Genomic DNA, 13,680 nt, shown 5'->3' with positions numbered 1-13,680 from the left:
TTGTTGGCGCTACTAGGAGGTAGTATATATTTGCACTCTGAGGTGTCAGCCGAACTACACGGAGGGGTGTCCCAGGAGAAAAAGAAGGAAGACGAACGAAGTGCGCGAAGCTTAAGTTGTGGAGCACCAAGCTTGAGTTGTTTGTAGGGATATTTCGTTTAACCACCATTTGAGGGGAGATACCAGCTAACCACTGCTGCGAAGTAGTAGGAACACCCCCAGGAAGGTGTAAAATCGAAACGCACACAACTGTGCACAAAGTGGGGAAAAGAAAAAAAATATTGACTAGCCAAGAAAGGGGAAAAAGAATACCTGAACGGTTCTGGAAAAGTGCAAAAAAAAAAAAATTACAAATAAGAAATAACGAATAAGGAACAACAAATCAGAGGTCACCACTCCGGGGAGGGGGAACAAGCGGCTTAGCAACCCAGGGAGGTGGGCCAAAATGTTTCAAGCTCTCTGAAGGTGATCGGGAAAGAGAAGCACTACGAAGCGCCAGAGGAGAAATGATGAGCCGCTTTGCGATCAAAAGGGCGTACAGGGCTGAACATGAGTGTAAAAAAATACATAAATATATTAGTATAGGAATTGACCGTAAATCCAGGCTTCCCGTCAGCACGTGTGCAAGGAAATTTGGAAATAGCGACTTGGTCAATATCAGTCAGAAATTGTTCCTACATAATAACACACGAGCAAGGAGATCGTCTAAGAGACAAGTCGCCAGGGTGGTATGTCCTAATTTTAAAAGAGGAGATGCCCCGCATGTGTGCAGCGCGCAGGATAGTCAGGCACACGCGTGGCGTAGAGTAATAAAGGGGAACATATTGGACAAGGGGGAAGAGCCGAAACAGGTGGGGGACGCCCCAATTGTACACACACACGTGAGGTCAGGGAGGATTGGAGAAGAGGCCACCCGCAGGACACCATCCCCAAATGTACTGAACGATAGAAACATTTTAAGTAACTCGAGTAAGTGGAGCAGCGCAGGCATTTGGACCTCTAGTAAAATGAGAAAAATAAAATTTAGGAACTTCACGCAAATCGTTGCCGTATCGATAAGAAAAGACAAGTGCGTGAAATTTTCCCGATTAAGTCTGAGCGAATTGCTACGTTGTATACTTGAGCAGTTGTCAAAGGAGAGCGACGTCAAAACGTGGAACAGCATATTTTTGCAGGTAGACAAATTGGTGTCGAAAAAAGGCAGGGGCGAAGAGTATAAAGCAGAATTGAGCGCCTTTTTTGATAAGCTCACTAACATGGAGTACTACGGTGTGCTTCACCACCTGAAGGATGTCGACGAGAGCGTGAAAAACAACATTTTGAATGGCGCCTTTTTCGAGTGCCTGGTGTTGTCCCTCAGGGGGAGGGACATAACATATTTGCACGAGAGGGTGCGTGGGGGAGAAGTGGGAAGGGGAGAAGAAGGAGAAGCAGATGGAGGAGCAAAAGAAGCAGAGCTGGCCGACTCGCCACAGCTGAGAAGGGGTAGCCCGGCGGAGGGCCGACTTGGCGACCCCGCGCAAATGGCGAAGAAGCGCGAAAGTAAGGTAAAATCGTACATGAAAAATTTGAAGCATCTTTTAAACATCTCAGGCAACGGGAGGGGCCTCAAGGGGGGATCGAGCGCGCTTGAGGAGAAGCAGTGGCAGGTAGAGGGTGAAGAAAAAAGACTGGATGATTTCGGCGACAAGGGAGAGGCATCATCATGTCCGAATAATTCGTCCAGTTTCAGAGGAAACACAGAGAAAGACGTAACAATGATCAGGAGGTGGTTTACCCTGTTGACCTACTTCTCCAATAAATCTGAGCACGTCCCAATTTTAAGAGATTATTTGAATCGAATGTTTAGAAAACATATTGACGATCTCATTCAAAAGGAGTACTTTTCCAAAACTGTGCACCAGATGACGAACCAAATAAACAGTAAAAGTATACACGCCGTTATAATGACGTACGAGAAAAATCTGGATCAGATGGCAGCATATGATTTTAGCTACAGCTTGATTATTCTCCTTCGTTTTCTTGTCTTCAGTCATAGTTTGTTTAATAGGATTATCGATCACGCCATTGGGAATCCTTTAGTGAAATTAAAAAGTGAGAAACACTTAATCCGTTTCATGAAGAGTGTCGATAATTACCCGCTGATGCATTCTCCGACCACAGGGATGGACGTCACAGGGGTTAGCAGCGGAGGGTTTAACTGCAAAGGGTTTAACTACACAGGGTTTAACAATACAGACATTTTTCAGTCCGACATGAATGATCTGTACAATTCTACCTTTTCTATTTTTATTAAAAAATTAAACAAGAAATTGAAGTTCTACTCCCTAGAGAACTTACTCTTCTTGTCCGAGTGCCTGGGAAAGGTGATCTTTATGTCGAGCACGCAGAACCAGGTTCTGCATGTGTTCATTAATAAGCTTCGCTACTACATCGATAATGCTTTGAATTTTTCCACTGTGGATAATCAGACGCTTATTCGCCTTTTTAAGATAAGCTCTTTCTTTTCCTTCGTGCCCGAGATGGAGATTTTTGTGAGCACCGGGACAAAAGGGGGTAGGAAGGCACGCAGGTTTGTAAGCGGTGAGGTATCTGTCCCGTTGAAAGGCACCCTCGTGGGAGGAGGCGAAGAGGTGGTCTCCCCATCGGGAGAGGCGAAAAACGCACCAGAAGGGAGAACATTGCCCTCACAGGGAGAGACGGAAAACGTAGCAGAAGAAGAAACATTCCCCCCACGGGGAGAAGCGGAAAATGCACCAGAAGGGGGAACATTGACTTCTCAGAGGGAAGATCAAACCAGCCCCGTGAAGGGGAACCCGTCGCCCACAGATTACAAAAAAATACTCAAGAGCAGAAATGACGACACGTTGGATGAGAAGAGAAAAAAAAAAAGCATATGCTTCAACCTGAGTGAGAAGAAAGTGATTAATTATTACTATGACAAACCGGAGGAGACACATACCTTTGCGAATCCAAGGAATCTCCTAAAAAGTTACGACCTTCTGCAGATCAGGGACAATGTCTACGACGTGAACAGCTACCTCCTGAATTACAGCTTCAATCACGACTCGGGGAAGAAGCATAAGAAGAACAAATTTTTGCTCAAAAATATAGTGATGCTTCTGTGCGAGCGGATTGATAAGAGTTTGGACGACGTCACGAGGGAGCTGCGCGGGGGCAACGGAGCGGGGAAAGAAACAGGGAAACAAGTAGGAAACGAAACGAGCAACAAAGCGAGCAACGAAGCGGGAAAGGGTGCGCCCCCCAACAGGAGATGCCCCCCCTGGAGCAGAGACAAACTGATAGACGAAATAAAACACATCAACGAGAAGAATTCCGAGTCCGACGGGAAGTGCCCCGGGGGTGACCCCACCCACAAGGAGAGCGAGCTGTACAAAAGGTACCTCATTTTTTATGATTTCAGCGTGCTAAGCGATGTCGTGAAGTTCACTCACTTTTCCATAAACACGAATAAACACACGTACGAGTTGGTGAAGTCTATAAAGCGGAGACTGGAGGAAATGCTTCTCTTTTACGACTTAAGTGGAATGTCCAATAGGGGAAGACAACTGACTATGGGTGGTGCCTCGTCATACGGCTCGATGATGAAACACATTACCACCTTTCAGTTGTACCACTTTTATTGTGCCTGTAAAAACTTCAGTCCGTCTTTCCTGTTCGAATTTTTCGACACCCTGTTGAAGATGACGCCCAAGATGAATATCATAGACATAGATAAGGCTAACGATTTGTTTAGTAAGAAAAAAATGAACAGAATGGAGCATTCGGAGATGTTTGAGAAGGTGATGGACCGTAACGTGACGATCCCCTTTGTTGTCTCCTTGTTGCGATCCTTGAGAATAATTATTTCATCCAATTTGTTTCACACGAATGACATTCTTAGTGAGCATGTCAGGACGATGGTGCAGTACTCGTACTACGTGTTGTTGTTTTATTACTACAATAAGGATAGAAGCAGCCGTCATGTAAAGCGTGGCAGTGATTTGCGGGACGCGGCGGAGGGGGAGGGAACCTCGCGGGGATCCGCCCGACTTGGCGAGAGTGAAGACGCCGATGATGAGGAGTACCCCATTTGTGAAGGCGCATCGAAGGGAGGAACTGCAGGGAACTCTCCAATAGGAGAGTACGTGAAGAATAAAGTGGACGGTAGCCGACATAGCGTTGGAAGTGGCCCCTACTGGAGTTGTCAGACGGAGGGAGCCCCCTGTAACGATGGCAGCAATTGTTCAATCATGTCGAGCGTAATAAAGTCAAGAAAAAATCACAGACAATTATTTCTCTTTGATAATGTCTATATGGAGGACCTGTGCAACACGTATGTGTGCCTGTCCACATCGCTATATTTTTTAAATAGGACAGAGGAGAAGTCCAATCAAGTGAAGCATCTCATTTATCTGGAGGAGAGGTTCCTAAAGTTAGTGACCAAAGTGAAGTATATGAAGTACTTATCGGATTATTTAATTTTTTCTCTCTTTAAAGCGCCATGCACGCTGAAATTAGAGGAGGCGTTTGATGGGATCATTCCGTGTCTGAAGCTACCCAATCGGAGGAGTAAAAGGACGAGCGAACTGCTTTCCTCCATAAAGCATTCGCAGAAGGTGAAGATTTTAAGCGTCCCAGCAGCAACTGCCTTTTTCCTGTGCAAAATTAAGTTGTCCATGTTGGGTCGCGGCGGCAAGGAGGAAATGAATGCCCTTCGAATGGAGAACATGAGGAAGCTGTTTGAGATCCTTATCGATGATTACAAGGTGTTGGCGAACTGCATCGAGCATTTATTCATTCATAGGGATGGAGAAGCGGTCGCTGGCGGTGGAGAAACGGTTTATCGGGGAAGGGAAATGGCCCATCGGGGAAGCGAATCAATCGATGCGGAGGAGTACTCATCGGACAATTCGCCTATTTCCCATCGGAGTACCTCCTTCCGAGGGAGACCAAGAACAGACTTCTCCATGGAGGATACCCCGGATAGAAGCAGCCAGTATGGAGTGTCCCCCCGCATAAGAAAGACCTATTCTTATTTACCCTACCTTGTGTCAAACAAAATGGACGTGAAGCAAAATGCTCATTTGGAATCCCTCCTAGGAGACATGTTCTTCGGTGTACACGAGGTGAAGACGTTGCATGAACTCCAAAGCACGTTGCTAAAAACGGTGAAGTATCTGGAGGCTGCTGAAATCAACTTAAAGGTAAATTATAAAATAACGCAGATTCAGCAGATACATAATGACGTCTTGGGTTACCTCTCAGAGCTGTCAGACGTCGTTAAGGACTGCCTATACATCGTCTTCCTCTCGCAGCCCTACATTCATAAGTCACCCAAGAAGTACGCCACGAAGAATTTGGTCCAATACTTACTTAATAAGTGCAGATTTGTAAGCGACTACAACATCTTTGACGACTGCAGCAATAAGTCCTTTACCGGGTTGAAGCGGAGCAAGTATATGCCCAATGGGCTGTGTGGCACTTAGCCGTTTGCTATTACGCCCTTTGCCTACCCGCCTATCTATATGTTCTCCGTTTTCCTATTCACCTATTTGTTTATCCCCCCATTTTCGTCTCCAACTTTTTTGTCCACCCGTCGCGACCTCCTTCCGTGAGTGCGCGGAGAGTATGTGTCTGTCTTCGTGTCTGCTGGTGCCTCTGATCGTGTTGCACATTTAAATGAGGCAAATATGCGTAAAGAAAATTTTTCCCATGCACACCGACCAGGCAAAAGAAGAGCGAATCTGACTTTTCTTCGGCGCCGTCCCCATGGGAGGAAAGGGTTAGACATATTGTCAACGAACACCTCCGAGGATGGAGGAGCATATGTCGAATATGTCCCATCTGTGCATTCGATTGGGGTAAAAAAATTGTTCGCCTAATGAAGTAGCATGGTAAAGGGTTTCTCTTCCCGCGTTTTCCTTACGGCAAGATGACCCCCTTTGGAAGGATATGCCTTTCTAAATGCTACTGGAAAGGGAGATTGGTGTATATTCTGATTAGCAGCCCCCTTTTTAGTGATACACCATAGGGAAGGGCAAAATGGACGGATGGAACGATGCGGGAAGGATAATTGTCTTTCGCGCCATCGCTGCAGAAAGGGTAAGTTCACTTTTTGTACTAGTCAGATGTAGACTCCCAATTTGACCAGAGGAATCGCAAAGATTTATGCGCGATTATGGGAAGGTAGACAAAATTAAGCAAATCGAATAAGCATTTTAATTGTCCTGGGGGGGAGAGGCAGCATTTGAAAGTTTGCCTACATACACACATGTGTGCGGGAAGCACCTAGGTTTCTTTTTTTTTTTTTTTTTTTTTTTTTTTTTTTTTTTTTTTTTTTTTTTTTTTTCTCCTTTTCTTCTTCGCGTTAGTGTAGATGAGAGCATAAACTGTTAGGGCTATGTCACTGATGGAGGAACTGTTAGGAAGGCTTCTCGGTATCACTTCTCATATGCGCTGTCTAAGCCATTTTGCGAAGCCTGCGTGAACACGGGCAAGGGTTCGCACCTGAGTGTAGACCTGCGGGCAGACACAAGCAGTGCAGCAAAGGAAACGCCTGAAAGGACATATATTTATGCCTGAGCATGTGTCTGTATACACGCCCTTATGTGTAGCCAAAAATGACAACGGAGGAAGTGAGCCAGGCCGGCGCTGCGCAGGCGGGGGACGCAAACGGGGGCAGTCAGGAGTTAGAAAAGAATGAGCCAACAATGGAGGGAACAATGGAGGGAACAATCGAGGCAACAGTAGAGGGAACAATCGAGGGGACAAGCCAAGCTGAAGAGAAGAATGAAGATGTGCAGGAACGGTTCGAAGCCCTAAATAACACCATCGAAAATATGAATATCCACTTTAATACGATTCTAAAGGACAATGAAGAGAAATACATTTTGGCATTCAACACCTACATGTATGACGTACAGAAAGAAATACGTGTTTTAAAGAAAATTGTCAAAGAAGAAAAAATAAGGGAGCTAAAGGACGAACGAGTGAAGAAACTGCAGAAGGAACTTAAGTGGTACATAAACGAGTGCCTACGGTTGGACAACGTTTCCCAGTTCTTGAAAAAGGAGGCGGAGAAATGGAAGAGGAACAGTGAACTGATGAAGAATCATATGCTGTTTTTGGAGAAGAAGCTCGCCAAGATGTATGATAAGGTGATTTTGAAGGAGGAGATGGGTGTTGGAGCGGAAACGGGAACACATGCGAAAGAAGGACCGTATTACAGAAAGGAGGGTAACGCACAGAAGAGAAATGCTGCCCCAAGGAAAGCGCAAAAAAGAGAACAATATGGTGGGGGTGCGCAATGTGGAGCACAGAGAGAGGGCGGAAACACCGAGTCAACACCGAAGCATAAAACCAAGATGGAGGAGAACAACTCCAAGGAGTTGCAGCACAAGGTAGCCAATTTAGAAAAGAAACTGAAGAAGCAAATAAACATAAATTGCAGTTTACAAGAAAAACTTACAAAGCATTACATCGAAAAGTCGCAGTATGAAAAACTGTTCATAGAATGTGCGCAACAAATTAAAAAAGACCTAGCCAAATTAGCCATCAGCAATGACAAGGAGAAGTACGTAGAAGAGAATTTCAGGTCATTAATGAATGAAGCAGAATTGAGTTACTTTACCAAGGAAGAAAAGAAGAAGTTACTCGTGTCCTTTTTCTCCTCCAACGATTTAATCCAGTTTGTGAAGAAAAACGTTTTCTCTAAGGAGAGGGCGTCCTTCGACTTGCAGGCTAAAAATAGCTACTCCAGTACCGCCATCAAGTACCAGAAACGGTCTGACATTTCGCCCTTCATTCTGTGAGCTGAGCGTGTGTCTACTTGGGTACCTCACCCGATAAGCATACAGACAAACGGGTGGACCTTTCTCCTGGGTAGATGCGCCCATTTGGGAAAAAGCCAGCACGTGTGTGTTTATGCGTATGCAACTGTGTGCATATCTATATGCATATGCTTCCTGGAAGTGTGCGGCATTTACGAACTAGCTTTTTTTTTTTTTTTTTTTTTTACCACTTTTTACTCCCCAATGTCAGGCGATTTTTAGTTTTTTTTTTCTGGCACTTCTTACACACTATGTTTATACAATTTTTAATTTTTTTTTTTTTTTTTTTTTTTTTTTTCTCAATTTTATTCTGACTTTTTAACAAAAAATGGTTAAAAAGAAAACGCATTTGAAAGGAAGGCCTAAGAGTGGAAATTTGGATAAGGAACAAAATAGAACTATTCACCATTTGGAGGGCAAGTTTTTAGGCTAATTATCTACAGCGAGGGGAATGGGGTAGTTACTTCCCCTTTTTTTTCTCATTTTCCAGCATTTAGAGAAGCGCAAATAAAGAGAAAAAAATAAATCAAATAAAATAAAAAGATCGCTGCGTGAATGGAATAATTGAGATGAGGCACAGAAGAGAACAAAAAACTGTACAATCATGTGAGGAAAAAGCACAACCATCCGGTGAGGTGCACATCCCCTTTTGTCTTTTCCTGCACACTGTTTTAAACTCCCCAATGATCACTTTCTCTGAAATGCGAGAAGAGGAAGTAAAGAAAAAAAAAATGCGACCGTAGGGGAGAACAATTCGAATGGTGGCACACAATAGAAAAGGGGAATTCCCCGGAAGTATACACAAGAGCATGCGTAACTCCCGCGCTACCAGTGAGAGCCCCCACACTATTTTAAACGCTAAAAATGTTTCTGATCAATACGATTAAGGGAATCCTTCACTACGAGGAGGAAGGAAATAATGACGCAGCAGGGGAAAAGGAAAAGAGAAACAGAAGGGTTCATATTACTGAGCCGAAGGACGAAGTGTGGTTATACAAAAGTGAGCATAAGGAGCGGCTAAGTGAAGACCATGCCAGTGAATATGAAGATGGGAGCTTTTATGGTGAAGAAGGTGGAAAGAAGCCAAAGGACCATTTTTTAGAGGTGCCGCTATTCGATGAAGACGAGTGTGGACGGAGCATCCAAAAAAATTTGGTTAAATTGCGTAAAAACTTCTTTATCGTGTTTTGGCATTAGTTTTGAGACAGTGTCAAGTGGGCAGCGGGGTATACAGCCACGTGGCATTATCCCCCCCTCCCAAATGGATGCAGCAACAGTGTTCTTTTTTTCTTTTTTTTTTTTATTTTTTTTTTTTTTGTCTCACTTCCCTCGCATTGTCAAACATCTTTATGCAGAGGTACCTGCCGAGTAGGAAAATAAAAGCGATAAAGAAAAGCGAAGAGTCCGAAGTCAGCGAAGAAAGTGTAAGCACCACCGATGATGAAGAAGACATGGAGGAGCCTTTTCTCGATCTGTACGAGGAATTAAAGGTTAAGATGAGAGCCTTCTCAGTTTGTGGACATTTCTAAGCGACGTGTTCATGGTGTGTTGTGTAGAGTTGTCTCTTAATCGGTTCGGCCTTCTCTCCGTGGTATAGCTCTTGGCGGTGTGACCGCCATAAGCTGTGATGCTCCCCTTCTTATCTTCCTCATCCCGTCGATTCTTTTCTTCCCCCCTTGACAGAGAGAACAAAGCGTAAAGGAGTTCTACAACCCAATGCTGCGGCCGAGGCTGTGGCGCTTCGAATTTTTTATAAAATATATCCATAACCTGGAAAATCAGTTACAGAAAAACTTTTACTTAGTATCCTTCGGAAACATCAAGTAGGGCTCCAATTTTGTGAGAGTATGGTACAGCTTTGGCGGCGATGTGTGGAGGCGTGTGCGGAGAGCGGGTGGCGGCCCGGGTGGTAATGCCTGTGCCCGATTCGACTTAACTGCTTTCCTTTCGCAGGAAGCTGAAGCTCTACGGAGACCTGAACAAGGAGGTACTGTACACGCCTGGATATTCCATAGAACCGGGGGAGGTCAAATACTTGAAGATTCCACGTAAGGGGGAGTTCGCTTCGGCAGGAGTGTGCTGGAGGGTAGGTGCATATGCACTGGTACGTGTGCCTGTGTGTACGCGCCTGCCCGAGTTGACATGTTGAATTGGCTGTACCTTCCTCCCCCCATTGGCAGTGCCCATCTGGAGCGAAAAGGAGTTCAGCATATCCTACGAGGACTTGCAAAACTTCCAAGTGGCCATCGAAATGTGGTGCATAAAGGGGTTTACATTCAATGAGCTGTACGCCTCGTCCATGAAGACGCTGAAGGAGGTCATTGAAAATGATCCTGACACGAACGTCATCCTGAAGAGGAAGATCGAGAAAAGGAACATCACTTTTGAGGCCCAGCGTTTGGGGGTAATTCCCGCCTTCGGCAAGGCCGCCCGATATTAGCCACGGCAACGCTTGGTATTTGCCATCTTTACGCGTCAAATTTGGCACCTTTACATTTATTTCCTCCTGTGATGTACTCTCCGATGCGATTTTCCCTGTGCCTCCCCTTGGGGTGCGCTAATAGGGGGAACCATTCCGACCACACATAGACATAAGGATATACAAACGGACGGACGAACCCACGAACGCACCCCCCCCCCTCCTCTCCACTCCGCAGGTTTACATGCAGTTGTCCGAAATCTTCGAGTTCCACATGGCTCTGGACAGCTGGTGGTTCATAGCAAATCCAGAAATGCCCAGTTACTTAAAAACGCTGCCCAAATTTTTGCGGTTCAAATTTCCTCTAAGTGAAGACGACTGGGTGATTCACAGCTCGCACAAGTCACAGAACAACTTTTGGCTCTACCCCGGATATTTCTGTTTCATTGGGACGTATCATCAGCTTTCCAATGCCTTTTTCATCCTCACGGTAAAATATGCAGATGGGCATAAGCCCGTATGTATGGTCCTGTCAGCGGCTGTGTGTGCGAGTGAGGGGACACCCTTTTCGCCATGGCTGATTTTTGCTTCTGTTGGTCATTCGTCGTTTAACGTCCCCCGTTTAACGTCCCCCGTTTAACGTCCCCATTTTGACGCCCCCCTTTTAACTCCCCCTTTTTAACCACTTCAAGGTGCTGTCCCACAACACCAGCTACCGATACAAGCCACCCATCCTGCTTGGGTCCTGCATCATATCTTTGAAGTCTGTTACGGAGCACCCGTTTTTCAAGTAAGGCCGATAATTGCGCTTCTGCAAGGGGGATGCGACGGCGCTGGAGGAAAGCTCATTCAAAGGGATCCCCCTGGGTGTGCGCACTTTTTGGCTTCGTCTATGCGGTCTACTGATGTTTTTTTCTCTCTGCCTGGGTGGAGTTTTTCTGTTCTATTCTCGCATTCTTCACTGTTTTAATTTTTTTCCGTTTCGATATTTCTCTTTTGTGGTTCTTCGTTTGTGTGATTTTCCTTTTTCTCATCTTTCCCTTCTCTATACCCACCGCACCGGCAGAGGAACTGTGAAGAAGCTAACCCTAGACAAGAGCAAATTCAGGCAGGGAGAAATTGTGGGGAACATAAAGTGCTTTGTTAACAGCTACGGCATAGAGGAAGGGGACATTCCTGTGCAGAGGCCCGTCCAGCCGCTAAGCGACGTCACGCTGCTGAACCAGCTCGATATGAACGACCACTACTTGGTCATCAGGTGCGTGCCCTGGGCGTGTGGGCAAGCACTTATGCATGTGTGGAGATGTGTCTTTCTGGATGGGTGTGTCTGTCTGGATGTGTGCCTGTCTATATATATGCTCCTGTGTGCCCCTGTCTGTCCCTGTGTACCCCTGCGTATGTATCCTCATCATCGTACCCATCGCTGCCTCCCCCTCTGCAGAGTAATCAAATGCGAGAATCTAGCCATCAGCAGCATCGACCTGAACAGCGTGAACATAAGCGTTTGGGTGAAGTGGGACGGCATAGTCAACAAGACGGACACAGTGTCGAAGAGCACATCCCCTTTCTTTTACCAGAATTTGTATTTCCCCATTCGGCTAGTGGATAAAAAAGAGCTAACCAATGATACTCTCATAAGGAATGTGTTGCCAGTGGACTTGATTTCGAAAGGGGAAATATGTTTCGAGGTCCATAACAACAATGAGATACATTCAACCATTTTGGGGATCTTCGAGCTTCCCTTCGCGGACATTTTTAACTACGGCACGGAAGATTACCGGTCCCTGGCTCAGGTGTGTTCTTCCGCGGCACGGGATTCGGCGGCACGGGCTTCTTTCAGTGTGCACTCAGGGAGTGTGTCCCCCAGGGTAGCTACTACCGGGCAGCTACTACCGGGCAGCTACTACCGGGCAGCTACTACCGGGCAGCTACTACTCGGGTTGTTGCTGCCTCGTTCTGATGCACATCCTACTGCACGCTGCCTCCCCCCGCAGGAAACTTCCCAAAGCAGCTACCCCTATAACGACTACAAGGACAACTACGACGCAGCGAATGAGGGGATGGAACTTTCCAGCGACAATTATGACGACTACTACGTGAGGAAATATAAAACCGTCGTGTATAAGAACACCTTAGGTAGGAGAAGCGGCAGAGGGAGAGAAGCGTGGCCGCACGTGAGACTACCATCTGGGGGATAGTTCCAACTGGAGATATAGCTTTCTCGAAGCCTCTCCTTTGAACTTCCCTTTCAACATCCACTTCGTACACATGTGTACCTTCCGTTTTGATGTCTCCCCCCCCTCCACCACAGAGCTGATGTACTCCACTCTCCACTTGAAAGCACTGAACATGGAGAGCATCCAGACGAAGAAGGAGTCTACCATTTCGGTGGAGGCCTTTGTTATCCCCCCATTGCCCGATGGATTAGTCTTTCTGGAAAAGGGGAAAATGCAGAACGCTTCGATGATTTACAAGTCCTTATCGAAGAGGTGGGAGAGAAAGAGCGTCTTACCTCTCCGTTGGAGTGGTCCCATTGGTTTAGCTACGAAGATACAGAGGTCTATACATTGCATACGTATGTTTGGGAAGGTAGATCCTTATTTCATATGACTTCTCCTTTTTTTTTTTTGCTTCTCCTGCTCCTCTTCAGGTGGGAACGGGACTTCTCCAAGTTCAAGGACACGTACACCCAGTGGTTCCCCCGGGCGGATAAAAATAGGAGGTACGAGATGGCAGAGGAAACCGGGAGAATCGCGTTTTCAAGATGGCACGGTTGCACGCAAATGGGAAGCCACATGCGTGTGTCTCTGTCATAGTGCAATCCGTTTATTTCTAAATGCGTGTGTGTGTGCCAGTGTACGATCTGTTTATTTCTTTCCTTTCTTTTCCTCCCCTTTTCAGTTTCCCCTGTGTGAGCAGAAACGAGTTTGATAGCAACCACTACCCCCTGTGCAGCTTCGTCACTTCGATTAATTTGCCCGCCCAAGTGTCCACTCCGGGTAGGTGTACCCACGCGTTAGCATGGTGGTGGCACTACAGAGGATGCCTTTTCAATGTGTCACCTCCCACCTGGTCACCTCTACCACTCCACTTTCACCTCGTCATCTCCACCCCTCCCTGCAAGGCCCCCTCTTCCACTGGCTGAACAACATCGAGTACATTGAGAATGAAGACGAGTCGTCGATCTTTACCCCTCCGTATTTTTTCCTGTCGTACAAGAAGGGGACGATACAAGACCACGTGCTGTTGCTGTGCTGCTGCCTGAAGGGCCTGGAGTACGACGCGTACGTGTGTAAAGGTAGGAGGGGATCCCTGTGTAGTGAAGATGTGCAAGTGTAGGGGACATGTGTACGTGTGGTGGGACCCTCCATGTGAACATCCCCGCAACACGCGGACATCCCCATCACACGTACACATACCAATTTGTCC

At 46.2% G+C, this 13,680-nt stretch overlaps 3 protein-coding genes across 3 annotated transcripts in view; all 3 read left to right on the top strand.

The window, feature by feature from the left end:
• Window positions 1–506: 506 nt before the first annotated feature.
• C922_03224 (hypothetical protein) lies at window positions 507–5,489 on the top strand (the record flags this gene model as incomplete). Its single annotated transcript, XM_008818816.1, has 1 exon — window positions 507–5,489. The coding sequence occupies one exon, from the start codon at window positions 507–509 to the stop codon at window positions 5,487–5,489; it is 4,983 nt and encodes a 1,660-aa protein (XP_008817038.1).
• Window positions 5,490–6,623: 1,134 nt separating this feature from the next.
• On the top strand, window positions 6,624–7,814 carry C922_03223 (hypothetical protein; the record flags this gene model as incomplete). Its single annotated transcript, XM_008818815.1, has 1 exon — window positions 6,624–7,814. One exon carries the CDS (start codon window positions 6,624–6,626, stop codon window positions 7,812–7,814), a length of 1,191 nt encoding a protein of 396 aa, XP_008817037.1.
• Window positions 7,815–8,696: 882 nt separating this feature from the next.
• Window positions 8,697–13,680, top strand: part of C922_03222 (hypothetical protein) — a gene marked incomplete at both ends in the record, with an annotated part of 9,321 nt that continues 4,337 nt past the window's right edge. The window contains 14 exons of the mRNA XM_008818814.1: window positions 8,697–8,987; window positions 9,188–9,322; window positions 9,516–9,655; window positions 9,786–9,880; window positions 10,013–10,236; window positions 10,490–10,741; window positions 10,944–11,041; window positions 11,318–11,509; window positions 11,693–12,044; window positions 12,246–12,387; window positions 12,593–12,740; window positions 12,902–12,973; window positions 13,153–13,250; window positions 13,376–13,578. Of these exons, the coding sequence (XP_008817036.1) occupies window positions 8,697–8,987; window positions 9,188–9,322; window positions 9,516–9,655; window positions 9,786–9,880; window positions 10,013–10,236; window positions 10,490–10,741; window positions 10,944–11,041; window positions 11,318–11,509; window positions 11,693–12,044; window positions 12,246–12,387; window positions 12,593–12,740; window positions 12,902–12,973; window positions 13,153–13,250; window positions 13,376–13,578 (2,442 nt within the window). The remainder of the gene's footprint in view (window positions 8,988–9,187; window positions 9,323–9,515; window positions 9,656–9,785; window positions 9,881–10,012; window positions 10,237–10,489; window positions 10,742–10,943; window positions 11,042–11,317; window positions 11,510–11,692; window positions 12,045–12,245; window positions 12,388–12,592; window positions 12,741–12,901; window positions 12,974–13,152; window positions 13,251–13,375; window positions 13,579–13,680) is intronic.

This window comes from Plasmodium inui (assembly GCF_000524495.1).
Source record: "Plasmodium inui San Antonio 1 unplaced genomic scaffold supercont1.13, whole genome shotgun sequence".
Lineage (NCBI taxonomy): Eukaryota > Apicomplexa > Aconoidasida > Haemosporida > Plasmodiidae > Plasmodium > Plasmodium inui.
The sequence above is the reverse complement of the archived record's forward strand: the minus strand, read 5'-3'. Positions and strand labels throughout refer to the sequence as shown.